The sequence below is a fragment of the Bipolaris maydis genome (assembly GCF_028858645.1).
Source record: "Bipolaris maydis strain C4 unplaced genomic scaffold PSV08scaffold_16, whole genome shotgun sequence".
Taxonomy (NCBI): domain Eukaryota; kingdom Fungi; phylum Ascomycota; class Dothideomycetes; order Pleosporales; family Pleosporaceae; genus Bipolaris; species Bipolaris maydis.
Window position 1 is genome coordinate 95,081 of NW_027093872.1, and position 26,456 is coordinate 121,536.

General features: G+C 50.5%; 9 protein-coding genes across 9 annotated transcripts; 7 read left to right on the plus strand and 2 right to left on the minus strand.

The window, feature by feature from the left end:
- The first annotated feature begins 316 nt into the window (after nucleotides 1-316).
- PSV08DRAFT_17584 (general substrate transporter) lies at nucleotides 317-2,235 on the plus strand. The gene is made up of 3 exons (XM_014223377.2): nucleotides 317-471; nucleotides 522-1,322; nucleotides 1,377-2,235. Exons 1-3 carry the CDS (start codon nucleotides 396-398, stop codon nucleotides 2,060-2,062), a joined length of 1,563 nt encoding a protein of 520 aa, XP_014078852.1. The 5' UTR covers nucleotides 317-395; the 3' UTR covers nucleotides 2,063-2,235.
- A 375-nt stretch (nucleotides 2,236-2,610) lies between these two features.
- Nucleotides 2,611-4,187, plus strand: PSV08DRAFT_189710 (cytochrome P450; the record flags this gene model as incomplete). The annotated part of the gene is made up of 2 exons (XM_014223378.1): nucleotides 2,611-3,688; nucleotides 3,745-4,187. The coding sequence occupies 2 exons, from the start codon at nucleotides 2,611-2,613 to the stop codon at nucleotides 4,185-4,187; spliced, it is 1,521 nt and encodes a 506-aa protein (XP_014078853.1).
- Nucleotides 4,188-4,290: 103 nt separating this feature from the next.
- Nucleotides 4,291-4,839, minus strand: PSV08DRAFT_356279 (uncharacterized protein; the record flags this gene model as incomplete). The annotated part of the gene is made up of 1 exon (XM_014223379.1): nucleotides 4,291-4,839. One exon carries the CDS (start codon nucleotides 4,837-4,839, stop codon nucleotides 4,291-4,293), a length of 549 nt encoding a protein of 182 aa, XP_014078854.1.
- A 1,301-nt stretch (nucleotides 4,840-6,140) lies between these two features.
- On the plus strand, nucleotides 6,141-7,374 carry PSV08DRAFT_334503 (ADP-ribosylation factor family-domain-containing protein). Its single transcript, XM_014223380.2, has 4 exons — nucleotides 6,141-6,391; nucleotides 6,446-6,484; nucleotides 6,584-6,667; nucleotides 6,733-7,374. The coding sequence occupies exons 1-4, from the start codon at nucleotides 6,317-6,319 to the stop codon at nucleotides 7,081-7,083; spliced, it is 549 nt and encodes a 182-aa protein (XP_014078855.1). The 5' UTR covers nucleotides 6,141-6,316; the 3' UTR covers nucleotides 7,084-7,374.
- Nucleotides 7,375-7,437: 63 nt separating this feature from the next.
- PSV08DRAFT_374505 (CypX, cytochrome P450) lies at nucleotides 7,438-13,519 on the minus strand (the record flags this gene model as incomplete). The annotated part of the gene is made up of 6 exons (XM_014223382.2): nucleotides 7,438-9,134; nucleotides 9,185-10,152; nucleotides 11,240-12,135; nucleotides 12,188-12,642; nucleotides 12,693-12,898; nucleotides 13,491-13,519. 6 exons carry the CDS (start codon nucleotides 13,517-13,519, stop codon nucleotides 7,438-7,440), a joined length of 4,251 nt encoding a protein of 1,416 aa, XP_014078857.2.
- A 1,299-nt stretch (nucleotides 13,520-14,818) lies between these two features.
- PSV08DRAFT_365966 (uncharacterized protein) lies at nucleotides 14,819-16,411 on the plus strand (the record flags this gene model as incomplete). Its single annotated transcript, XM_014223383.1, has 4 exons — nucleotides 14,819-14,980; nucleotides 15,126-15,310; nucleotides 15,378-15,598; nucleotides 15,686-16,411. Exons 1-4 carry the CDS (start codon nucleotides 14,949-14,951, stop codon nucleotides 16,409-16,411), a joined length of 1,164 nt encoding a protein of 387 aa, XP_014078858.1. The 5' UTR covers nucleotides 14,819-14,948.
- Nucleotides 16,412-17,556: 1,145 nt separating this feature from the next.
- Nucleotides 17,557-19,018, plus strand: PSV08DRAFT_381655 (uncharacterized protein; the record flags this gene model as incomplete). Its single annotated transcript, XM_014223384.1, has 2 exons — nucleotides 17,557-17,877; nucleotides 18,044-19,018. 2 exons carry the CDS (start codon nucleotides 17,557-17,559, stop codon nucleotides 19,016-19,018), a joined length of 1,296 nt encoding a protein of 431 aa, XP_014078859.1.
- Nucleotides 19,019-19,874: 856 nt separating this feature from the next.
- PSV08DRAFT_365968 (uncharacterized protein) lies at nucleotides 19,875-22,003 on the plus strand (the record flags this gene model as incomplete). Its single annotated transcript, XM_014223385.1, has 4 exons — nucleotides 19,875-20,284; nucleotides 20,352-20,644; nucleotides 20,705-21,250; nucleotides 21,317-22,003. 4 exons carry the CDS (start codon nucleotides 19,875-19,877, stop codon nucleotides 21,637-21,639), a joined length of 1,572 nt encoding a protein of 523 aa, XP_014078860.1. The 3' UTR covers nucleotides 21,640-22,003.
- Nucleotides 22,004-23,734: 1,731 nt separating this feature from the next.
- PSV08DRAFT_381666 (uncharacterized protein) lies at nucleotides 23,735-26,380 on the plus strand. The gene is made up of 3 exons (XM_014223386.2): nucleotides 23,735-24,238; nucleotides 24,337-24,463; nucleotides 24,538-26,380. Exons 1-3 carry the CDS (start codon nucleotides 23,808-23,810, stop codon nucleotides 26,311-26,313), a joined length of 2,334 nt encoding a protein of 777 aa, XP_014078861.1. The 5' UTR covers nucleotides 23,735-23,807; the 3' UTR covers nucleotides 26,314-26,380.
- Nucleotides 26,381-26,456: the final 76 nt, after the last annotated feature.

Here is a 26,456-nt window from a genome sequence, read left to right on the forward strand (position 1 = left end):
GGCTCGGGAGGCTTATCTTTGTTATTGCGGACTGTATAGCATGGCTGGATATCAGAAACGGTTATGAACATGCTTGCAATAGTAGGGCAATATGATCCCATGTGCACGAGATGACCAAAGACAACATGAAGCTGACCTGGAGCCACCACAAACAGCAGCAGACGATTGGTGGAAGAAAAGAAAACTGGGTCTACCCACACTACGTACTTACTGTCCCCGATAGCTACGGGAAGTGGAGTGTGGGGTCGGGAGGACTCTTAGAGATGATAGCGATGCAACCTCCGGGCGCAGGGTTGCCGGTGGAGCCACTTTACTACATAGCTTTTGGTCTTTGCTATAGAAAGGCTTTGCTCGCCCTTCTCAAAGTCAGGCAAGTCGGCAAACTCAACAACAGAATGCCGTCCGATTTCTTCAAAAACCGCAGGGTCTATCTGCTCACCGGCGTTGCCTACATGGGCTCGCTGCTCTTTGGTACGCGACCAGTTCTTGTTTAACTAGACATCATAGCTGATTCGCCACAGGATACGACACCGGGGTTATGGGTAGCGTTCTTGCGCTCAAATCTTTCAAACGGGACTTTGGATTGCCGACAGAGAAATCTGGCTTCGCTGACTCCAAGAACGCTGCGGTTTCGTCCAATGTAGTGTCGCTGTTAACAGCAGGATGCTTCTTTGGTGCCATAGGAGCAGCATGGCTCAACGAGCGTTTCGGCCGACGGTACTCCCTCATGGGCTTGTCTGTCATCTTTCTGATAGGTGCTGCGCTCCAGACCGCTGCTCATCATGAGATCGGTCTGATCTATGGTGGTCGCGTTATTGCTGGTCTCGGCATCGGTGGCATGTCTTCCATCACACCAGTCTTTGTTTCCGAGAGCGCACCTCCGGCTGTTCGTGGACGCATAGCAGGTCTATTCCAGGAGTTCCTCGTCATTGGCAGCACGTTTGCTTACTGGCTTGGATATGGTGTTAACTTACACATGCCGAGCGAAACCAAGCAATGGAGGGTTCCTGTTTCTATCCAGCTTATCCCTGGTGGCTTCATGCTTCTCGGTCTTTTCTTTCTGAAGGAATCTCCTCGTTGGTTGATGTCAAAGGGCCGACACGAAGAGGCTGTTGAGTCTCTTTGCTTCATTCGCTGCGATACGCCCGACAGCCCGGAGTTACAGCAGGAGCTTGCAGAGATCCGTGCTGCTGTTGAGGAAGAGCTCAACCAGACCGAAGGAATTACCTGGAAAGAGTGCCTTCTCCCTGGGAATAGATACCGGTTCATCACTGGTTTCGTTCTCATGTTTTGGCAACAGTTTAGCGGCACAAACTCGATTGGTAAGGCTTTCAATGTCTCAGAGAGTGGGAGAAAAATCAACTCACACCACCTAGGTTACTACGCGCCGCAAATCTTCCAGGCTATTGGCGTTTCTGCTTCTAATGCCTCCCTGTTCGCAACTGGTATCTACGGCACTGTTAAGGTCATCACTACGGGAATTTTCCTCCTCATCGGTATCGACTTCCTCGGCCGCAAGAAATCTCTCATGGCTGGCGCGGTATGGATGTCATCCATGATGTTCATCATCGGAGCAGTACTTGCAACTCACCCGCCCAATCCCTCATCTTCTACTGTCAGCTCGGCATCCATGGCCATGGCAGCCATGATCTACCTATACGTTATCGGTTACTCAGCTTCCTGGGGCCCAGTTCCATGGGTATATCTCTCTGAGATCTTTCCTACACGCCTCCGTTCCTATGGTGTCGGAATGGGCGCGGCAACTCAATGGCTCTTCAACTTTGTGATAACGAAAATCACGCCAGCAGCAGTCAACAGTATTGGATGGAGAACGTTCCTCATGTTTGGAATCTTCTGTCTTGCTATGAGTGTCTTTGCTACCTTCTTCATTAAGGAGACCAAGGGCAAGAGTCTGGAGGAAATTGATATTTTGTTTGGAGACGTGTCGGCCGAACAACGGAGGATGGACGTAGAAGCGGGTTTGAAAGAGGAACAGAGGAAACATTCGGTCACTTATGCGGAAACTGCCACTGAGCTTGGCAACCAGGCAGGTAAGAATTAAGGAATAACTGCTTGGGATAGTCGATAGTATCGAGAAATCAATGTCGGGCCGTTTAGACATTGTCTACTGAAGTTTCCATAGCAGCTTCTGTTGCCTTTAGAGACGACTCCTAGATGTTTTTTCCTTGTGCGAAGCAGCGCAACCGAAATCGCCTCAAGGACCACTGCTGTTATTGATAGTGTAATTTATACCAATATGTTAGACCAACCCCCTTCAGGTTAGCTTCGTATGTAGTCAGAAGAGAGTTGAACAGGCTTCCCTTTCCAATTAAAGAAACAGAAAAAACCAGTAGTCAGACATTAAAGTAGTTGCAGCAATATTTAGCTAAAATTTTATCCCCCCTTATTGTCTTTTTCTCGGCTTGGGTAGGTCGTCCTTTGTTTCACCAGGCGTTGTTCATAATGACTCATTTTGAGTAAATAACAGTAACTTAACTGCTTCTCAAGCTTCCAACTTGGGCATATAAAGTTCTCAGCCTTTTAGTTTAGATAGGTTCAAAATCAACCTTTTCATTCATTTTCGCAAATGTCATTGTACATCGCGCCAATATGATTATAGAATTTCTTTCCAACATCCGCATATGGATTGTCTTGATTATTCTAATCCTCACGTTTCTATTCCGTTCAAGACGTCGCTCAGTCTTTCCAGCCATTAACGATTTTCCACTCGATCCACTTTCCCAAAAAGCGCACAACGAGTATCGCACTAACGCCAAATCGCTGATCGCCAACGGTCTCGCAAAACACCAAGGCCCAGTCTCCCTCTCCGTCCCAAGTGGTCAGAAAATCGTTCTCCCAGCGTCGCTCACCGCTTGGGTGAAATCAAACAAAGATCTCGATCACAGGGAGCTCGTCATACAAGACTTCTATGCTGGATTGCCTGGATTCGAAGCACAGGATGCGTTGCATACGTCTGGAGATTTACTTCTCGATTTGATTCGCACGAAGCTGGGCCAGAACGATAGTATCATGCCAGTGGTGAATGGCAGTATAGCAAAAGCGTTGCAAATTCACTGGGGCGAGGACAAGGACTGGCATGTCATCGACTGGCAGAAAGACACAACGAGTATTATCGCACGCGCAGCGTCATCAGTATTTGTCGGTCCAGAGAAGTGCGAGGATGAAGAGTGGTTGAGTATCGCACAAGGCTACGTCGACGCGTACTTTACAGCTGTCAATGAGTTGCATCAGTATCCGGCCTGGTCGAGACGCATTGTGCAGAGGTTTCTCCCAAACGCCGTTGCTTGTCGGAAATACATGGCACAGGCTCGCGTTGTTGTCAAGGATCTGATTGAACAACGGGAAAAGAAAGTCGAGGAGGCGAAGCGCAAAGGCGATCCTCTCCCGCAATTCAACGATGCGGTGGCATGGGCACAAGCAGCACCAGGCCCCAAGGTAGACGCCGGCGACATACAATTGTCACTGGCAATGGCTGCGTTCTTCACCACGAGCGAACAGTTCCGCCAGGTCTTGATCGATGTTGCTTCGCACCCGGAGCTCATCGAGCCACTCAGGAAAGAAGTCTCGCAACAGATTTCTACCCACGGTATAACCGTCTCTGCGACAAACAACATGGTCCTGCTCGACAGCGTCCTGAAAGAGTCGCAGAGACTTTCCGCTTCCATAGGTATTTATACACCCTATCCAATTTCTCTCTTCTATCCATTCTAACACACTACCCAGTGGTTCTCGAGCGCGTAGCCCTCAAAGACATGACCCTCCCCACTGGCGAGAATCTCCCACGCGGTTCCCACATCATGGTCGACCGCGCCGATCTCCGGAGTCCCACCAAATACCCCAGCCCCGATCACTTCGACGGACACCGTTTCCTGCGCCAACGCAAGGCCGGCGATAAGTTCGCGCAATTTGCTCAATCAGGCCCGGACTACAATGTGTTTGGCGGTGGACGGCATATTTGCCCAGGACGCTATTTCGCTAGCAACGAATTGAAACTCGCCATGGCGCATATATTGCTGAAGTATGAGATTAGGTTGGTGAAGGGGTACCAGTCGAGTATGGTACAGATGGGCGTGTTTAAAGTGGTTGATCCGGCGGTTCAGTTTGAGGTGCGGAGGAGGGATGTTACAGAGATGGATTTGGATCAGTTGACTGTATCTTTGGCGTGAGTGATGAAGAGGAGGTTGAAGTCCTGGACTTTTGTTGTTGGATTTGTGTTTCTTTACTGGTGTAAATATCCCAGGGCTGACACTAATCTGGTATCGATATGGACTACTTCATTCCTGCAAACAGTTTTGAACGGGCCATTGCACCGACCTTTGATTTCCGGGGCTTATATGCCAGGTCGTCGACGACGAAATCTTCTTCCGAATTCTGTCCCTCGGAATCGTGGTCGAGATTTTGCGTGGCTCGTGAGACCGCCACCGTTTTGCGCTTGGCTTTGGTAATATGCGAGGCACTTGTCGTTGGAGAGGGCTTCTTCTCCTTACCTGACCTCCCGCTACTGGTTTGTTTAGAGCTTGGGGTCCTCCTCCTCTTCATGATCATGTTGTCCTTCTTATCGGCCAGAGGAAGACGCTTTTGGCCTTTGAACTGTATGTTGTTGTTGTCACTATAAGATATGGGTAGATTAATAGATTTCGATGAGCATCCAGGATCAGTGTTGCCACTGTCTTTCCGCTCAGTGTTCGTCTGGGTCCGCGGAACCACTTTTGTCGACCTTACAATATTTCTCTTGGGATTACTGGACTCAGAGGTGACTTTGTGACTATCGAGGGCTTCTCCCCTGGCCTCCTCTAGTATGGAAAGGAAATACGACATCGTGTTATAGAACAGGGTTCGTGTGGTTGTGAACGAAGATGTTGGGTCAAACGAGCTTGACGAGAAAAATGGAGAGGATTTGAGTTCAGGGGCATAATTACTTTGGAGGGCGGTGCCGAATACAGCTCTGAAGATAACAAAATTTCTGTAATCATGACGGACCAGTCACATTTCTTGTCTTTCAACCATCGAATGCTACGACGCATAGATGAAAGTTGCCCACACTTTGATCATTCCACCATTTCTGACCAACTAACAGGAAGAAGAAAAGTATACTCTCAGGACTCTGTTGAAGGGAAGAAATGGGATGAACCGTGAACTAGGTCGCAATGCCAGATGTTCAGGAGCGAGATGTAGATAAACTTTGGTTCGATCGGTCTACAACCCTGGTACAACAACACAGCTACTATTACTGTCCCCTGGTTAGCACAAAATTCCTTTGGTTAAACCTGATGTGCCCTCACATATCATATTCAGCAATCAGTAACAATCGCAACTTTCTTTGTTCGATATGATATTTGTGCATAGAATTTACGACTCGCGGTAACTTCATCTTGTCAACAGTAATGGACGAATCGCATATCTCGCCTTGATTGCCACCTTTCCTTCTATTTGCTTTCTCTTGTAAGTGATATTGAGCTCTGTTCTTTCAACATCAGAAGCTTTTATCTACAATTGTCAACTCCGACTCACGAGTCGTCAGTATGAGTCCGTATGACAAGAAGCATACGGAAACAGATAGCTGAAATGTGCTTCCCCGAGGATTTACACATTAATCGAGAGTTTTCAGCATATGTCTAAGATGTCATCAAAATTTTCAAGAGAGAGAAACAATGCAATGAAAATATTAGGGTTGCAAGGTCATTCTGACATTGTTCAACCATTGGAGCTTCTTTATACATACGAGCCATTCACAGATATGAGAACCAGTATCTCGGACATAGTCACCGGAAGCACTGTTTACACAGTCAGATCTAGGGAAATCTAATGCAAGCCATTCCGACTCCTCCAGCCCACGTCACGTAATATTGCACGGGTAAGAGCCTAGTGATCTGAATCAAACATCAGGTAAGGAACTCTTTTTGCAATGTTCTTGGTTTTAATTCTCCTATAAGTTCCGAAACGCAGCTGGCTCGGTTGCATCTCTACATGACAGGGTAATGGTTATCACGTGATATCTGATAGTGGGAACAGATATGGGTCGGTAAAACTAACCCCCGACAGCCCTGGGTGTTTGTCCTGTTTGCATCTTCGATGGCCAACTCTGGCCAGACAACAGCATCAACACACGACCAGCATTATTTTAAACGTACTTCAACGACCTAGATCGCTTCCAGAGACGAACTCCAAAGACTCCGTTCAACAAACTATCTCCTCGAATATTCATAGCCGCGTCCTCTTCTTCGAAACAGCCTCGGCGACGGCAAACCCCATACACATATACCAATAGCGGCGGATCGGACACAGGGAGAAAACAATGGGTGGCTACTTGTCAACGTTTACGAAGCTGATATGGGCGAAGAAGGAGATACGGATATTGATCCTCGGACTTGTATGGAGTCTCAAGCCCGCTACAAGGCGTTCACGGCGCTAATTACAAATGCAGGACAACGCTGGCAAGACAACATTACTATACAGATTGAAGGTACGCAGCGCCTAATAGTGCAAGCGGGAGCGGGAGGCAATCAATGCTGAACATGTCATACCGCCATGGATGAGAGCATACACTGACGGATGACAACAGATAGGAGAAGTAGTCACGACGATACCTACGATAGGTTTCAACGTGGAATCAGTAACATACAAGAACCTCAACTTCAACGTCTGGGTATGCACCTCTTAGAGTCATTCTGTTTACATCACCTGTGGCGACCTTCTAACAAAGGTTCTTAGGACTTGGGAGGCCAAACCTCGATCCGCCCCTATTGGCGCTGCTACTATGCCAACACAGCCGCCGTGATCTTCGTCATCGACAGTACCGATATCGAGCGTCTCACCACCGCCTCTGAAGAACTGCGTGCCATGCTCAACGAGGAGGAACTGCGCGACGCCGCGCTTCTCGTCTTCGCGAACAAACAGGATCAGCCGGGCGCAAAGGGTGCAGGCGAGATCAGCGAGGCGCTACGGCTGGGCGAGCTCAAGGATAGAAACTGGAGCATTGTCGCGTGTAGCGCTGTCGATGGAAGTGGTGTACAGGAGGGCATGGACTGGTTGGTGAGCAACGTGGGAGATGGCCAGAGCTGAACAGTGAATATCAATCAACATTGAAGGCAAAAAAGGAAGGCCAAGATATTCACACAATACGCGGCAACAAAACCGAGAAGCGCATGCAGATTACGCGGTACATACGTGTTCCAAAGGTTATTACCAGCATCAAATGGGCGTTTTGGGCGCAGGGATCAAGAAGGAACAGGGAGTTTAGCTGCGAAGTTTGGCTTGGTTTGTATTAATCCCAAATGTCAAAGGTTGTACCTAATATGGAAAGTTTACAAATCGAATAATCACAGTGGGTGGGGGAGCAGGAAATGCGATGCCACAAATATGCTCACAAGCTTACTCATTCTGACATGCGGGCGGGGTGTGTGTTTTATCGAAATTCTAATAATGTTCCCATGTGCGATCCCTGCCTGGCCTCAGTCTGCCCTCTGTCCAATCCTTGCCGTACACATAGGCACTGTGGATCTCCTCTTCATCAACGCCCAGATGATCTTCGCCGTCGCGTCCTCTGAACCAGCCTAGCGCGTACGTCTTGCCGGTTTTCTCCAGATGTTGCGTCATTTGCGTCGAGGTGAATTTTTCGGTGTCGATGAAATTGAAGAGCATTTTGGACTGGTGAATGTACGCCAGCACACTTGCCATAGTGCCGATCTGGCGCGGCATAAACTTCTGGCTGCGCTTTAGATACGTGAGACACGCGACGACGATGAGGTAGAGCAGGATGAACATGGTGAGTGCGAAGCTCGTCCAGAAACTGCGAAACGTCTGCTCGGTGTTGTAGCGGTCTTGCGGATCGCTATTGTTGCCGTCCTTGTTGTCGTCCCAGTTTTGGCCGCCGAGTCCTGGGATGAATTTCTTGCCGTCGACGCTGATGGAGGAGACGCAGACGGTTAGGACTTCGGCGAGGACGGAGCCGATGGCAACCACCATGACTAGGTAGTGGCGGTTAATGAAGGCTTTGAAGGGGAGCCAGAGCGGGTTTGTGCCGGCGTAGTCGAGAGTGAGGGTTTTGGCTGGGGCGTGGCGGAGAGAGAGGATGTAGAAGGGCTGTAACATCCTGATATCGCAATTCATTGTGTTCCAGAGTATTCGAATTACCGTTGCGAGACCGGTCATGACCCAGGGAAATTTCTCAGTTATGACGCCTAGATCCTCGACGAAGGTGAAGACGGGGATTACTGCAGTGAAGGCGATCAGCAAGATGATAAAGGGAATGCCAGATCGGTATCGTAGCATAAGTGGCCTGGGATCAGAACCACGCTCGTGTATCTTTTCTTTGTTGTCTCTGATGTATTCACCCTGCCAGAGTGAGCTCTTGTGAAGAATGTATCTCCGGGTGCGAAGTTTCTTGTGGATTTGATCCAAGGGCGCGCAATCCAGTCCTTTGAAGTCGGCAAGAATATGACTCTTGGTGGCCATGGCTGCAATGCCCGCGATGCCCTTGGGGTCTGATTGCAAGCCGCTTTTTCGCCGCATAGCGTACATCAATGCTCCGCCGCAGCAGGCCACTAGGAGAAGACATGCTGATACAGCTCTGGACCAGACTGGCTCGACTCTGATAGACTTCCATCCTTCGGTCTGGCGGTCCTTCTTGGGTGGATACATAGACATGGATGCAGACTGTAGAACCGGAACAAGGCTGCTAGCAACCAAAGTGCCCAGTGAGCTGTAGATGACAGCATACTGTCTGTGATGAAGGGCTCTGAGCGGCACCAGCCAGCTCATAAATGTTAAGTAATCCATATTTAGCGACTCCCCTGCAGTCGCTCCGGTCTTCTTGGATAGCTGGTAGAATGGCTCCAGGCGTTTTACTTCAAAGTCTGACATTTGCCAGAGTACGCCGTAGAATACCAAGATCATGATCGGTGCGTATTGCCATGCAAAGTATATGGTAATGTCCATGTCACCGACTCTTCTGAATTGTGCCAAGCCGCCCTTTTCGGGATCCTTCTTGACTTCGTTCAAAGAAGTTTGACAAAGGTATTCTTGTACGCATGCGAGCGCAAGCGCAATAATGATTAGCATCAGTAACCACAACTGGCTCATGGTAGTAGGACGCCAATTTGGCATTTGGGGATCTTCTCTCGGGTTAGGTTAAAAGCATTAGCAAAAAGGTGTAGAATCTCACCATCCGGGAAGAAGTAACTGGTTTCTGCCCCGTTGCGGACAAGACCAGCTTCAGCTGTGAGACTCCTCATCGATTCAAAGTCTCGCGCGATACCCGCAAAATCGCTGATATCAATGGGGACATCTGTTGTGACTGCGACTACTTGCCCAGTTTTCTCAGCTTCGACTTGTGCCTTTTTGGCCTCCTCGTCCGCTACCTCGTCTGCCGATAGTATTCGCCGATGGCCTGGAAACAATCCTGGTACTGGCCCCGCGGGAGTATGGGTAAATGGTTTGTGGAGTATAGAAGTCATGCCTGCACCTAGATGTGCCTCTAGACTCTCAAATTCTGCAGCGTGACTGGCTTCGTCCAGCTCCTGAGCCTTTGTGTTCGCTTCGGATTTGCCATACCCAGTCGGCTGCGCTTCATACATCTTCATTGACAGTCCTCCAAGAGAACTCAGGTCATACCCGACCGCTTCATCCTCCTCTTCGGTTTTCTTGGGCCTACCCCTTGAAGGCACTGCCTCTTCATCATCCAATCGATTGTAATGACCCCTCCCAAAAGAGCCCTTGTTCATCGACGTAAATCGATCCAACACCCTTCGAGCCCTGCCGTTGCTCTTCTCCGCTGGAGGAAAGGCTTTTTCCTGATTAAATATATTTGCAAGAGGGTTGTATGAGGTTTCTTCGGTGAATGGAAGAGGCTGAGGTATAGGAGGTGGGGCGGTAGAAGGGTTGCTGTACGATATCCTGGAAGCCGGCACTAGAGACGAAGGTAATGATTGTCTTTTTGTGTCAGAGATAGTGCTAGGCGACGCAACCGAAGCATCTGACAATGCATGTGACGGGAAGAGTTGAGAAATCCTATTTGACGAACCAGAACGGGTCTGGCATGTGAGTGGTGGGCGAGCGTGAGGCGGCGGAGGACCTTCAGTTATTGGGGAGCCAATGCGCAAAGCGGAGGGAACCGCATATTCTGACTGCCTTCTATCTTTGACAGGGGAGCCAGTCTGGAGGGCAGGTGGTACATGTGCCATGGCTGCGATCAGCGTCTTGTGGAGCCCAAGCGTGGCCTAATATGGTGATTTGTGCATTGAGTGTCTGACAGCCCAAATTAATAACGAGCGTAAGGCTGGTGTGGCAGGGAAGAGAAGAAAAGGAGAGGAGCAACAATTCGGACACGCAGTGCATGCGGCTGAAGATGCTTTGCAACGTGTGCGATGCACCCGTCAGTCTTGTCTCATAACACCAAACGGCGCATGCAAGTATCTCTGGAGAAGCTTCGAGATGGCAGTGTTTGTTATTTTAACAGAGCTGCGATGTGGTGAGCCGGTGAATCAGCCTGGGGGGTTTCCCGTGCCTGATGTTAGTGCAAAGGGCTCAGCCGTGACCGGTGCTGCGTAACAGTAGTACGTAGAAGAATAACCAATCAATAGAGACGGAGAATTGGGGTTTCAGCAAGCTGTAGGTCACATGTCTGGAACGCTCTAGTTAGGCATTGCGAAGTAGGCGGTGCTAAATACGCGGCATGCAGCAGCATGGCTTTTGACATTCGCTTGTTGCTGCCTTCTGTGAGTTGGCGGGCGGGAGACTAGTATTGGGGGCCAAAATCGTTGCCATGGCGCAGCGCAGACGGTACGTGCACAGCTGTGCTGGAGAGAAGAAACAACTGCAAATGCGAAGGCAGTTCAATGTTGCGTTAATGGCAGGAGAGTTTATTTAAAAAAAAATTGCCAGAGGCTTGGTTGCTTCCTCACGACGAGGTAAGGGCTGACGTCGAGACGCCAGGACGAATGCTGGCAATCATCTCACCGGCCGAACAAGCTCAACACGAGATGCGTAGGGATTCAAATACAAACGGTTGCTGTCGAATTACTGAAAGAAGCCGATATGCGGTCTGCCAGGTCGTATCGCTGTACCAAATGACGTGGCCCCGCTCTCTCAGCAACTACTACTGCATTTCAGCCTCAGCTGCAGATGCACACTGCCGCCTCTTGATTGACCCTGGCTTACCACACTTCAACACTGCCTCTTTCTCATTTGGACCATCGGGCCTTTTCTGTTAGCCACAAACATGTCGTAAATTTGGTATTGGTCTTCCACCTGTCGTCCGGGCGCAGCATTCCGGTCCCCTCCACCAAGATTGTTGTTCGGGGCCCCTTGCACCTCGTACATCCAGAGCGTCTTTGCGAGAACAAGACGCATCTCAAGCCAGGCGAGATTTTTTCCAACGCAGCCACGGGTTCCAAAGGAGAAGGCACAGAAGCCGCTCTCGGCCAAAGCTACACTTTCTGCTGATGATCCTTCCTTTCCAGACTCATCCACAATCCAGCGCTCGGGGCGGAACTTGAAAGGCTCGGGATACACGTCTGAGCTGTAACTGAGACAATAAAATCCAGTACTTACATGAACACCAGCAGGGAAGTAGTGGTCGTCGACAGTGGTGCCGCCTGGAAGGACCTGTCGGCTTGGCTCTGCGGCAAGCGGTGGAGTCATACGCATGGCTTCTTGAAGGAATGCTGTGAGATAGGTGCAGGACATGAGTGTGGTGCCGGACCTGATATCATCGTAGCTTGCAAATTTCGAGCGAATCTCCTGAGCGATCTTGACCTGGATTGCTGGTTGCTTTGCCAAATAAAAGAAAGCAGCAGAAATTACGACAGAGGTTGTGTCAGAGCCTGCGATTGTCAGGAGCTCACACTCGGCAAACAGCTCGTTCAGATCGTAGCCACGCTTTCCAGTCTCAGGGTCAACAGCATTGAACAGCCAATGGAAGAAGTCTTTTCGGACTTCGCCTTCGGGCTTGGGGCTCTTTTCCAACTCTTTCTCTTCACGAGAACGGTTCTCGAGACACTGCATGACGAAGTCTTGCCACCTTACAACGGCTGGCGGTGATGCAACTGAAAGGAGCCAATCAAGGCCTCGAGGCTTCAGCCACACCCACAAATCCGCAAATGGGCTGAAGGCAGTCTTTGGTAAATCAGTACTGGCTCAAGTCTAGCATAGAGTCAACAGAACTCACTGAGTGAAGAATTTCCAAAAATGTGACCATGATTTCTGGGATATGGCGGAGGTCGCTTTCGGGTTCTTTCATGTTAAAGTTCTTGCCAAAGCACAGGTCACCAAGGATATCGAAGACAAGCCAGTTGATCCAGTCACACATGTTGATAGGTGTCGTCCATTCACCATCCTTTGTTGCTTGTTGTCCTATCAGCTCCAGCCATCGATCCAAGTTGGAATGGAGAAACACTTCGGCATCACGCAAAGCAGCCTCAGAAAATGCGTAGTTCAACACGCGACGCTTGCGAGCATGAACACCAATAGCCGTGCTGCTCCAAGTGTTGATCGAATGGACATTGCGTGGCCAAACGCGGTAGTAGTCACTCTTCCTGACATTGCCTTTCGGTCCGAATATCTTCTTAAACGCACTTGGCGTGTTTAACACGACGCTGTCTGGGCGATAACGAAACTCGGGGCCTGTTTATCGATTAACGAGTAGTCGATGAAGACGAAATATCCAATCATACCGTATTTCTCTTGAAGACTATGCAGCCAAATGTGTCTGTCGCCTGTACGAGTATGCCACCAGGACGGGATCACCGACAAGCGAGCCCAGAACGGGCCGGGGAACGAGGCGAGGGGGTGGAAGTACAGGCGGTAGATTCCAATTACCCAGATGTAGATTAATGCCGAGGAGAAACATAGGGCAAATAAACTCGGGTACGACACCCCGCTGACGATGTTTTGATTAACCATCATGCACCTGCAACTCGATTTGGGCGGAAAAAGAAAGTCCAAGGACCCGAAAACAAGACAGAGGGGATGAAGGGCCTTGTAGATATGTATCTCATGCTCGCCGACTAACCATCTAGTACGGACTATCTTACTCTTTCCTTTCTAGTGTCCGCCTGTCCATTAGCGCTCAACAGATTAGTCTACAAAAGAGTTTGGATGGTGGCTAAAGTCCGCGGCGTCTATTCATGCCAGCAAAGAAGTGGAGTTTTGCTTTTCGGGCGAATCGGCAGATGGGGACAGCGAGCCGCTCCTGGCTTGCCACACCAACTAGCATACACACCTACTGCTTATTCGGGTAATAGGATGACATGTTTACATACTTACAGACGTCTTGCTTGCAGATGTAATCCCCCACTCTGCAGTGGCACTAACCATCTGTTTCCAAATGGGAATTCCATGTTTAGTAAGCTGAAATTCACGTAAATTGAATACTATTCAGAAAAACTAAGCCTGGCCCATGAGCAGGGATCGGGCGCCCCTCGACTTGCCCGAACGGAAAGAATAGCGCTCCCCCCGGTCGTTTTCGAAACATGAAGGGTGGACGAGGCGATGGGGGCATGGAGGGTCCTATAGGCTCTTTTGACGTTCTCGCTTCCAACGTACGTACAGTCCGAAAGGGGACTAGATGTGCTGTCGGCCCATGTGCCTCCGACCCCAAGCGGTTGGGAATCTGCACGCCATTCTTTGTTCCGCTTCCGCGCCCCTGCTCAGGGCGCACATGAAGGCTTGATTGGCATCTCGGATACTCTGACCGACAGCATTGGGCTCAGACGCCACACACTACTCGGGCATCTTTACATTTAGCATTTCTTTGCTTTTATACCAATGGAATCGTGTCTGGATTCTCGTCTTGCAATCAGCGTCCGCGGTAGAGAAAAAGACACGATATTCGATGCTTCCACACACCGATCACAGGCACCTGGATGCAGATTGCATCGCTCCCCGGTAATTGGCTGTCATGCAACTGCCGAGGCTGACGCTGACTCGGTGTCTGGTAAGGAAGATTAGGAGAACCAAACGAGTGGCCAAGGCATTCCTTCGCCACAGAAGAGGAAACTAACCCCCCTGCCCCATACACTGTACGGTGGCAAGCTTCGCACAAGTGCCGAGGGCAGCCGGTTCGCAACTTTGACCCCACTGAGACGAAGTTTCTGTGAATCACCGTATGTGATTCTCACATACACACATACATACAACAACCATCAGATATCAGCTGCAAGCATACAAGGCAAACGCGTTGGCTGCGCTCCTCGCCGAGGTACCACCATGCAGGCACTTGCTTAGTTCATTCACACCCGATACCACATGCCAGTCACACATGTACATCCAAATTTATCCCTCAGCCAACATTGGAGTGTGCATGTATTTTCTTTTGTGCGGGAGATGCCCAGCTTCCTTTTCCGCAGGCTCGAATCTCTTACCAAGTGTGTATCAACCATGCATACTCGTGGTGGAGCAGGTGCTCATTTCTCTCCCGCAGGTTACGTCAATCCGCAGCCCAGCCTGTCGGGAGGCCGCTATCCATGCTCGTTAGAGTGCAAAAGGCAAGGCTCCGTCCCTTGCGAGGCTCCAGCCCACGTCCTCCAAACAAGGCCCACCTGCTAGCGCTCCCGCGGGGGTCTAAGCCCTGGTTTCCGTTAGTTAGAGTTTGCCCAACAGCCGCAAGCGTAGTGTGGATTACCGCTTTGTTATTCGCATTGGTCCATTATGGGGCTTCAGAAGAAAAAAACTGTCATCTGGACGGAGTGGCCCCCAGGGGCACTACGGTCGGGAGTGGCTGAAGCGGCGCGAGCCATGAATATACTGGGGGCGTATGGTTAGGCCTCCAAGAGGGTCTTCTCCTTAGTATAACATCTGCAACTCTTCACTTTTTCGCAGATCAGAAGGTTACTTGGTATTCAATCACCGCCTTCTTGTTTGTTTCTCTTTTGCGCTCAGAAAAGCATCCCAGGTTGCTCGTCACGAAAATCGGGCAAGTGACCTAAGCCATGGCGCCCATCATTGATCCTCAAGAAAGCCTGTAAGTTCTTGACGAGATCTAATCACCCTTGCCCCCCGACTCTGATCATATTGTATGATGGGACCAGGCACATTCCATGGGTCCCTGGCGATACCTAGACCAGAGAACACTACACTGGGGAGTCGTTTGACTGACAGAACGACAGTGCCGCTTTCCGCCAACGCCTCGATGGAGTTGCTATATTCACATACATCCTCATCATGTTTCTCGTTCCTCTGAAGATCTGGTGCCGCTACCGTCACCGGGGATGGCGCAACGTACAATGGGACGACTACATATCGATAGTTGCTTTGGCCCTCGCGAACGGATTCTTTTACGTGTGTATAATCGGTAAGTCTTTGCCTCCTGCCTTTCTTCATGGTCGAGGATGAGCAAGAACTGACCGGTTGCCCTGTAGGTATGCGAGACTCGCTGGGCCTACACATCTACGAGATTGAAAATCCCCTCCAAATCATAGCCTTCCTGAAGAACATCTACGTGGGAAACATACTATACACTCTATGTATCACGTCGGTGAAGCTCTCCGTACTAGCTTTCTACTGGCGTCTATTCGAAATCAAGGCTCGCATCACAATCTACATTGTCACTGCTGCAGCAATCGCCTGGTGTACTGCCATCGTGAGTCACATATTTCCTCGTAGCAGATGTCATCTTCCAATGATATCTAATGGATTTCGGACACTAACCACGATTGGATATTCATAGTTGCTCTGTGTCATCTTCAACTGCATACCCGTCCAAGCCGCCTGGGACATCACCGTAACAGGTGCAAAATGCATTTCTATCCGAGCCATCTACCTCGGCGGTTCTGTCCCCAATGTCTGCCTCGATCTGATCATCGTCCTCATGCCCCTGCCACACGTGTGGCGCCTGCACGCGCCCCTTGCGCAGCGCATTGTGCTCGCAGGCATGTTCGCCCTCGGCACCTTCATCGCCGTCGTGTCGCTCGTGCGCCTCATCATCTTTCTACAAATTCCCATCGCCACGCAGGGCGACGTGACATACAACTTCCGCGAGATCATCGTGTGGTCGATTGTTGAGGTCAATATTGGCCTGGCGTGTGCTTGTCTGCCAAGTCTGAAGCCCGTGTTCCAGGCAGTAGGATTGAGCAAACTCTTCTCTTTCTCGTCATCAAGACCTTCCGATGTCGAATCGCAAGGAGCAGCGCATCAGTATGCATCAGGTGGCTCATCAGGCTCCCGGCCACGCAAGAAGGGCGCAACAGGTGGTTTGTTCTCCACACTGGCCGGAATCAGCAGAATGGACGATGACGAGGAGACTAAGTTTGTCAACGAAGATCTGGGTAAAAGCAATGTTGATATCGAGCTAGCGCGTGTGAGCGAAGACAGCGAGCAAAGAACAGCAGCCGGTGGCATCAATGTGCAAAAGAATTGGAGTGTGTTAGTCGATGAAAGGAAACCTGCGCGGTAATGATTTTTCTTTGAGCCAGAGCAAATGAGCATACTAGACGGGTCGGTACAGGCATGCAAGGCATATGTCCACTGCTTGACGTTTTGGGTAAAATAACAATCTCATGACAGGAAGCTGAGCTTCCTATGTACATATACGAGTATCGTTCTAGAAGTAACTACAACATATCTTAATTTTTTATCTCAGTATACCGAAAAAGGTAGTATGCCCTGGTTCAGCCGTGTTAGATTCTCGTTGTGAAAATAGGCAACGGAACAAATTTATTTAAAAATAGAGATATTGGACATTTACGCATAACATACTGATGCAGCCCTATCCAGTATCGAATGTGATGAAAACACACATCTTCGAAAGATGAGTCTTGAACCAATAACAACAACGAACACACTTGAACAGAGTAATCCAGGGAGGGCGGGCTAAACTTCGCCATTTGGTATGAGATGGGCTATAAACATTAACCATGTTCAATATGAGTTTGTATGCTACTGTGCCCTACATCTTGCAGCTCAATGCCAAGCTGAATCACGTGTAGTTAGCCTCGACCAGATAGTACGTCTACTATATCGCGCTAGGGAAGACGTATGTAGGTGAAGTAGGTACCTTGACTGTGGATACAAGAAGATCACCGCAGCTCACAGGCTGCATAGTGAAGACGAGGAGATGGCTCGAAAGCTTTTGCAATGTCTTACCGAAGGTGGCGAATTGCTACTGGCTGTTTGTTGCAAAGGCAAACGGCGAATCAGGGCCCACCACTTGTGGTACGTAAGGGTATATTTAGCCTAGTAGGCAGCCACAAACACAGGGCGCTTGCTCAACCTCAGCCTTGCCAAACACTGCACACTACACATCATCCCCACAAACTAGCACGAAACAACCGTTTGGTGCAACCTGCGGGTATCCCGCATCTTCAGTACTCAATGCGGCCGTCACGAAATCGAACAAATGTCAACACTTACAACTTGAAGAGACTGTCAGGTATCGTTAGTCGCACCCGCAAGCCCCAGCGCAGCAGCGGCAACTCTGAGGTTAAAGATGAAGTCCCATCCATGTCACATATTGGCACCCATGAAGGGGTTCAAGCAGCACAATCAGGCTCTTTTGATCAGACTGGCGGCTCTCAGACTAATGAGCTGCCTTGGCCAGCCATGCCACCCAGCCTGCCTGAACTAGGAAGATCTCTAAGCAGTGGAGAAGCCAAAACAGTTCAACAGAGCCGGCCAATCAGCTCCCAAACTTCTCGGCGTTTTTGTAAATGCTTCAACCCTTATGCTGACTCAAACGGTCACTTTTACTCAGTCAATCAACTCTTCACGCAAGGCGTTTGGATTGGCTATCTAGCGCCAGACCGACATAGGGAGTCGTTTCGGGGTCTTCCTTCATTCAATATATTGAAATCTAATTGTTCCAAGCTCGTTACGCCATATCCCACAGCAACACAGGGCTTGGCAGGGCAACCTCGCCATGCTGTTTGTCGGGGGTGCCTTTCAGCTACTTCAAAGGTGTTCGAATTGAGAGAAGTTCAGTTCTACGGCAAGTCTGTAAGTCATGCGTTGGAAGTGCTAGCCGTTTTAGGCAATCATTCTCCATCTATCAGATTTATACGGCTTGCAAAGACAAACTAACGATACACAGAAACTGGTAATCATGCCGCTTGATGGTGACGATGAAGTTGGGGTTTTCGCCATCATGTTGCCACAGAAGCATGACAGAAGTCTACACGGTCTTCAATCCTACCGGCCTTATAAGATCGCTGAAAGTGAAAATGGACAAGATTTGTTCAACGACTACGAAGTTCTCACTCTCCGTAATCTTGACAGCAGTGCTGATGTACTAGCTACAGCTCTCGACGTACTCCCACCGCTAGAGCTTACTAGAACTGCCGTGGAGGTGAAGAAGCGGTCAGTGTCGGATTCAAATTACATCTATGATACTTCGACTCTTTTTGAATCGAGTACGACAGACAATTCGATACCAACAACACCAACGCTAGAAGAGGGAGAAATCAGAGAAGACGATATGCAAGAAGATGGGTCGATTAAAACAAAGCGACAGAGAAGTAGCACAACGATCTCGTGCAAGCCCCATACCGTAGAGGAGAAAAGGCTCAGTGGCTACAATAGCCCTGCATATCCAGGTGCCGGGGGTTTCATGGAAATGTCCCTTGATTGTAATGCCCAGAGCCCAGTAACATCCACCTCAAACCTTCAACCGCGAGTCACCAAAAGCCATGTATCCCCCGAGACAGTACATCCTGAGCTCACTAAGGAACAAGCTGGCCGCATATACATAATCTGGTTCGTAAAAGACCGAGATCTAGAATATGAGTTCGTCCACACGATTGGTGAATGCAAGACCTTTGCAGGCCTACTCCGACTGCTGGAAGAAGACACAGAGGCCATCCCGTCCATTGCTGAGATTCTAAAAAGAACAACGACTTGGCGCTTATGCTGCAATACTGGCGGTCATGGTGGTATGAACAAGGCGCTGATCGCTCGTAAAGGAAAGGAGGCTGCATTTGACCGACTACAGACTATACTCGCAGAAGCCCCTCTCTGGAGCACGAATTTGCATGGCCGAGTTCATGTCGAACTCAGATCTTTGAGCTGATCAGATTGTTATTGTTTGGTCTATTACAAAGTCGTGATTAAAAGGAGGTTGCTCTGGGAGTGTGCACTGTTTTGTTGCGTTTGTGCGTTGCATCACCGTATACCCCATGCTTATCTTTTGGTCAGTTCTCAATGAAAGAGGCGGAGACCCAGTTTCCAACTTGCGGGAGGACAATGGCGTATTGTATTTACGGATGCATATTGATGCTTATATGCACAGAGTCTCACACGAAGCGATTCATTGTTGCTGGGCATCAATCTCGGTTGTTGAGAATGTAAGCCCACGGTTTCCTTGACAATCCTACAACGGGACATTCCCACGATGTACGCGCATTGTACAACACCACCGGAAGGACAACAGACTCTGAAGAATCTCAAGATGGCGGTACGGACCAGCGCTGTAGCTTTGCAGCAGCGAAACAGGAGTGAATCGTATCTTGGCGGCCGAATAATAATCTGCACAACATTGTGTAAGCCTTTGGCAGATCGTCGTGCTAACGCAAAGTTGTTGGCCAATGAGCGAGAACTGCCTGGCGCTTCCGCCTACCCTTCGCGGCCTGGCGCGGCTGACCCTGTAAACGAGCTTTCCGTACGCGGCGCTACGGTTTCTTCATCTGTACTTTTGCCATCAATCGCATCTCCCTACCATCTTCCCCTTGTCGCTCGCTTGCCTTGCGTTCTTCTCTAGTTGCTGTCATATATCCATTGAGCGGGCCTGTTGCTAGTATCTACAGTTTGCCGTTACAGTCCTGAGCGCATCTGCATGTAATCATACCGAGGGAAAACCAGCACTTGGATTCGCGCTTCTTTACCAAATTTCCTGACGACCTTTGACATTTTATGCACCCGTCGCAAACATGGACAGCTCAGCAATCACTTATGCGACGTCGAAAGACTGGCTCGATATCATGAAAAATCGGTCCAAAGTGCGCATGCATGAGCTTATTGAGCGCCTTGGATTACGCGCAAAGTGGTCTTCCAATAAGCGTGGCAAAACCAATTTTGAATCGGCCTTGGTGCGCGAACTCGTGGCGGATATGGGAGACGTTGTGTCTACGTTACCAAAGGAGCCGGATGAGTTGATGAAGTTCCTCAGCGACGAGGGGAGTTTAAAAGAGGAGGTCGACGGTTTACTCGAAAAGCATGGGATGAAGGTTTGGGGGAGAGCGGGAGAGCGCGATCATCTGCTCACTGCCAACGAACCTGGCGTGGAAGAAGGGCTTTATTCCAAAGATCTTTATTTTGAGAATGAAGAGGATAGGCAATTGTAAGCAGGCTGGCTGTGCAGACCGAAAACTCGGGTAATCACGAACGATTGCTGATGGATCGCCTAGAATTCACAAGCTCCTCCACTGGTGGATCGGACTGAAAGCGTGCAATGTCATCCTTGCACGAGAGCGGCTCGATCGGGAAAGGAGGAAAAAGGCAGAGAATCGACAAGCGCGAGCTGAGGCTGAGTTCTCTGGTCAGCAAGACGGCGGAACACCAGCATCTTTTGTTGCGCTGGCACCCAACTCAGTCCTGCACGATGGTGATACAGTATCACGTGGCAGTCCGATTTCCTCTAGCGCAATGCTCACACCCCCAGAATCAGGCGAAAGTCCAATTATGGGACCCCGCGAAGCAGGTAAGTTTGCATCCGTCAACGGTCGTGGGTGTGTACCTAACGGCTATACCACTTTTGCAGCCGCGAACGCATATCAGGCACAAACCTTGCAACAGCGACAAAATATTGTTGAAGGCGTCTGGAACCGACTAGCTGTAGACGGTAACAGATCGAGAGATCTTAGTACTACGTCTGCAGGCCCTCCTCACGGTCATGGTACGCACCCCGCAGAAAGCAAAGGGGCCGTAGACCAGCAGGTCGCAAACGCAAACCAAGCAGCGGTCGACCGGCAAATTAGCGTCGAAGTTGCGAAGCTGGTAGCAACCTTCCGCTCGGACGATGCAGGATCAGAGGAGATACCCCAGCCAAACAATAGCATACCCTACCGCGGGTTAGATTACGACGGGTTGCGGGCGCTACGACAATACGTCTATGGAGAAGAGCACGGAGTTGGGGTAGACGAGGAAGCATTACTCAATTCACTGGAAAAGACATGGCGAGAGCGGGTTCGCGCTGATTACCAGAAAATGGTTGAGAACATTCCCGTGTTCATTGCGAGAGAAAGGGCGTTTTTGACATGGGTGGAACTCAAGCGCCATTTGGCAGCTCTGCAACGTGCAAATGAACGTAAGTCGACGATCTCTAGCCCTATCTGCACACCGTCCCGCACTGACAATGGCTGCAAATGTACAGGGTGGTCAGCAGAAGGTCATACCACGGCGGAAATCGAACGACGCATCCAACAACACCGCACACTGATGGGCTGTACACAAACGATTATTGCAAACTTTGAGGATGTTGGCCAAGGCTTTGGACTCGGTCCTAATGTTGCAGTGGATCGTGACGAGCTGCTGCGACAGGCCCTGGTCGTGCTAGCAGGAGAGAAGTATGCGGTAGAGATGCAGTGGAAGCCTATAGAGTTTACAGCGACAATGGCTTGGCTGCACGAACACCTGGAGAACTTCCGACGGGAAGAAGAGGAAGACGGCAAGGGTATGCTGTGGCACGCCGGATAATAGGCGTCGGAAGTTGTCACATTTGCGTCTCTTTCTGTCACACATATAATATAGTACAGTGGGCTTGGAGTATAGTGGTAAACTCTGTACGCGGTGTGGATCTTACAGGCGTTCAGCAGCAGGCAAGGGATCGATCGATCGGCCAGACTTAAGGTGCACTAGGCGACCCAATTCGGGAAAATTGTCTATTGGGGTAGGTCAGCCGCAGGGGTTGGTTTCAGCTACTTCATCTTGTTACAGGATCGTGTAGGATTAGACTAGGCCAGTTGTGCCACTTGCACGCACACATGCATACACAGACACAGACATGCTAGTAAACAGACAGGCAGCCCATAACTGCGTGTGTATTACGTACGTTTTGCCCCGTCAGCCTACATAAAGTGTGCAACGTGCAGCCCGGCAGTCACGCGACAAGTAGGCATAAATTTAAAATAAAGAAAAAAAAACCTCCCCCCACCCCCGGCCGTCTCACGTACTGCCAAGGATAAGCGCAGGTATGCAGCGATCAATAGTTCGGCAACCGGTATCCGGGCATATAATGGTGACGGCTCGGCAGCACTTCGCAGTACACGCTCGCTTAATGTAACCTGCGCGCAAGGGGCGTGTGGGCTTTGGCTTTTTGGGCCAGCACGCCGTAAATCTTGCCTAAGTAATGCCAGGTTCCTATTTTAGGACGGCATGACGGACGAGCGTCGCGCATATCTCCATGTGCCTAAAGTAAGTGATGTATTCCTACTCATGGGCACTGGCCCCTCGTGTAGATAGATTTACGACAGGGAGGGCGCCACAATTGGTCGCCGCGTCATGTCATGCCATGCGATAACGGGTTTCTTTCCCTCGTGCCTTGGTGTGTGCTAGGCCATGTTACTTGGGAGAGTTGGGAGAAGGGGGGGAGGGGCGGATAGGGGGTGGGGCGGGCGTGGGAATGGCAGAGAGATTGATCGATACAAGTTGAGAGTGGGCGGTGCTGATCAAAAACAGACATTCGAGTACAACAGTGTGCCTGTGTGTGTGTGTGTGTGTGTGTGTGTGTGTGCGAGCGACAAAAGACACGGCAGAGTACGAGTTGTATGGGCTAGGCAGGCTGAAAAAAGCGAAGGAGTCGAGAGACGAGCGCGTCATAGATGCAAGGTGTAATTGTAACTCCTGACCACGACGCCAATAAGGACCATGTCGAGCTATGCGCAAAGCGTCGTAGTGCCGCCTGTTCGCTGATAGCACATGGCGGCTAGTGCTTGGTTTGAGTAAAGAGGGTCGGGTATTTTGGCCTAGGCGAGTAAGAGTTTTTCTGCTGCTAGCGACCAGTGCGCGTGGGTTACGGCCGCTGTATTGGATTGGTAACACGGCCATGGGACGAGTAATAAGTACGGATGACTAGCATAAGGCAGCGAGTGACAATGAAGCCCATAGTGCAAGCGTCGTACTATTGCTATGAACGAGCAAGGGCGGGCGGGCCTTGTTTTGCCTGGACGAATGAGGGTCGGGCGGTACTATCATTTACACCTGATGGGGAATTATTGGCATGCGAGTCATTAACGGACGCGTATTAACCTATGCACATGTTTTTTGATGCCGCCCCTGCCACCTTATGGTCTCGCTACTGGACACGCTCCTCTTTTCTGCCTATCTTTTCGACGCTGCATACCCTCTGTCGCTTTTCTTACACGTCACCCGCCATCAATCATCATCAATCATCCATCATCCTCGTCATCCTGTCATCCTGTCACCCCATCCACTAACACCCAGCTGCCCCAGCAAGTCCGCTTAGTTGCTCGTAACCCTGGCGCCAGCGTCTACAGGGGTCCGGGCCTATCTTCTTTGTTTGCTGAGGTAGCACGATCGGCATCCGACGCTGAACAAAGTTTTTTGGAAGAGGCAACTGGCAATAAAAAAAAAACTTTGTTCCAAGACGGCCTAGTGGAACGTACTCCTTTTACCATTGCCCGGCACATCAATCACAACCCCCCCCCCCATCTCATCCCACCCCGGTCAGTCCATCTCATCATCACACACGTTCCGCTCAGTGCTCGTGCGCCCCATCCACTGTCATCTCCAACCGTCTACGTTTCCATCATTGTTTTCCTACACCCTCACTCACTGTCCAACCGCCCTCCCGGCTACTACCAACCACTACTACCACCACCATTACCATCGCCCATGCAGCGGCCATGAGTTCAAAGGACAACCTAGCCCTCGACCTCGAGCACGGCGTGCGACGATGGGACCGCGCTCGATGGATCTCCGTCTTCAGCTCGCATAACCCGACTATCCGCGAGGTGACGGAATGCCTAGGCCTCGGCTTGTCTGCATCCTCGTCCACCACCAACCGTGGCATCCCCAAGTTCGACAATCCCGACTATCGCAAGCTTTCCAGCGAAGTCACCAAGCTGTCCAAGGAATTGCCAAAGGAGCGAGATGCGCTGCTCGATTTTGCCGCAGATCCGCATTCGCTCGACCAGGAGCTCGAGGACTTGCTAGCGAGTTACGGACCCGCTATTTGGGGCAGGGATGCGGATCGTAGCTGCTTGCTGACTCCGGATCCAACGAAGAAGACGTACAACAAAGATTTGTTTTACGAAGAGTCCGAGCACAAGGACATGTAAGTTTTGTCCATGCACTTTTTGTGTTTTGTGTTTTATGTGGGTGGTGCAGGGGGTGTGGGTACTTGTGGGTGGGCGCGCGCTAAGCTTTTTGCAGTCTTAAGATACACCTGCACCGATGGATAATCATCAAGGCTTGCTATTACATTCGCAACATGAAGCTCAAACGACCGTCGGGCGCAAACGAATATGACCAGATTGCTGACATTGATGGCGAGGGCCTGGTACGTTGCTCACCATCACTTACTATAGTGACATTTCCCATCTCATCTCATCTCGATTACTAATTAAAATGCAGTCGCCACATAGCACACCGCAGTCGCTTACACCGCCGGACATGGATTCTGTTGCCGGTGCCGACCTTGACGTCAAGCCAGTTAATCTGAAGAAGCGTAAAAGCAATACTCACCTGACCAATTCCGACGATGATGACATGGACACGACACCCGTCAAGCGGCCATACAGCACCATGCCCATCAGCCGAAAGGGCAGCCCTAGGAAATCACTCAAATCGCTCTATCCTGCTGTGTCGGGTAGTATGGAAAACATGCCACCCATGTCAATCCACGCCCATCGTTTCTCCCCAGCACCAGGAAGCGGCCCTGAAGCCGGCAGGACGCAACTTGCTCCTTTGACAAATAACGACATCAACGGCGTACCGAGGCCGTTTTCTGTTTCCCAAAGCCCGACACCCGGCAGCTTTACCGCTGTTAACACTGGAAGTTTCACCGCAGTCAACAACCCATCGGCTGTCAAGGAGCCTTTGAGAGATCCCGTACGTGAAGCCGTACGGGAATCTTCCAAGGAAATGCAGCGACCCTCTCCTGTAGGCGGACATCGTCACAGCAATAGCTACACCAGCCCTTATGAGCCATCCCCGCACACTTCAGCTCCGCCTCGGCCTGCCACGGATCCTCCACGCTCCGTGATGCCTGCGAGCTCCACGTCTGCTCCTAGCAATCATGTACTTCAGCCGGCGAATACATCTGCACCTACAAATGGAGCAAGCGAACTTCTGAAGAAGGATTCCCCAGTTGTTCCGCATGCCCACCATGCCCACATTGCTCCCCAGCCACAATCACAATCACAAAGCCCGCAGCAGCAGCATACACCACAACCCGTTCAACCGCAGCATACCCAGCACGCGCCACTTCCTTCTCACCCACATATCCAAAACCAACAACAGTCTACACCTCGACCATCGAGTCCACCTAATACTTCAACACTTCACTTTGGACGTTCTCTTGTACCCCACCCTCGAAGTAGATCCAGTACACCCCTCGCGCAGGCCGCACCTAATAAGCCACTTACGACATCTAATACACAGCCAACGTCTACGCCCCTTTCGCAAGGTGCAGCCGCTTATGGAATACAACTGGTTCCAATACAGGAACCGCCACCACCTGCCCCGGCCTTAGTCAGTCATCGGGCACCTCCTAGTCATGCTCACTCGACTCCATCTCACCACACTTCGCATCAGAGTGTACTGAAAAGCCAGCATTCGGAACCCGCACATGTTACACAACCCGCCCCAGCAATTCCTCGGCAATCGGTCCCGACAGCCGATCTCCGCCTCCTGCAATGCGAGGTGACGGCGGGTCTGTTTACATTCTTCTTCCCACGCCCTACAATGCCTCCAGATGAAGCGGCGCTGCTTCAGCGTCTGCATGCGCTATGGTTTCACGGCGAGTCGCTGTTTCGCAATGAGCTTTCAACCCACTACGACTTGGTCTCCAAGATCCTGACCGCCTGGCTCCACGAACGACAAGCCATTGCCGCATTGCGCCACTCAATGGCTTCGAACCCAGGTGTCTCACATGTGGGGCTTGTGGACCGCTTATTGGCGATGAATGACCTCCGAGCAATGCGACTCAAGTGGAAGAACATGAGCCCAATTGACGGCATGAGCCCCGAAGATCTGTTGTGCATGGCATTCAAGGTCATGACCAACACCGAGGGAAGCGAGTACCTATTCAAGGATGGGCTTGCAAGACTCGAGTTGAGCGTCTTTGAGTTCCTCCGTAGCGAAGACAGCAAGATTGTCATGCAGAGGCGGGATACGAGAGCTGCTTGAAACCGCAGCGACAGCAACGGCCCGTGGGTGGCCTGTCTCAACGACGCTTTTCCTTTTCCTTTTTTCTTTTTGCATCTCTCTATCCGTGTTCTGTACGTACTAATGCACTATAGTAGCGTGGGTGGCTTGTGCTGGATTTGCCC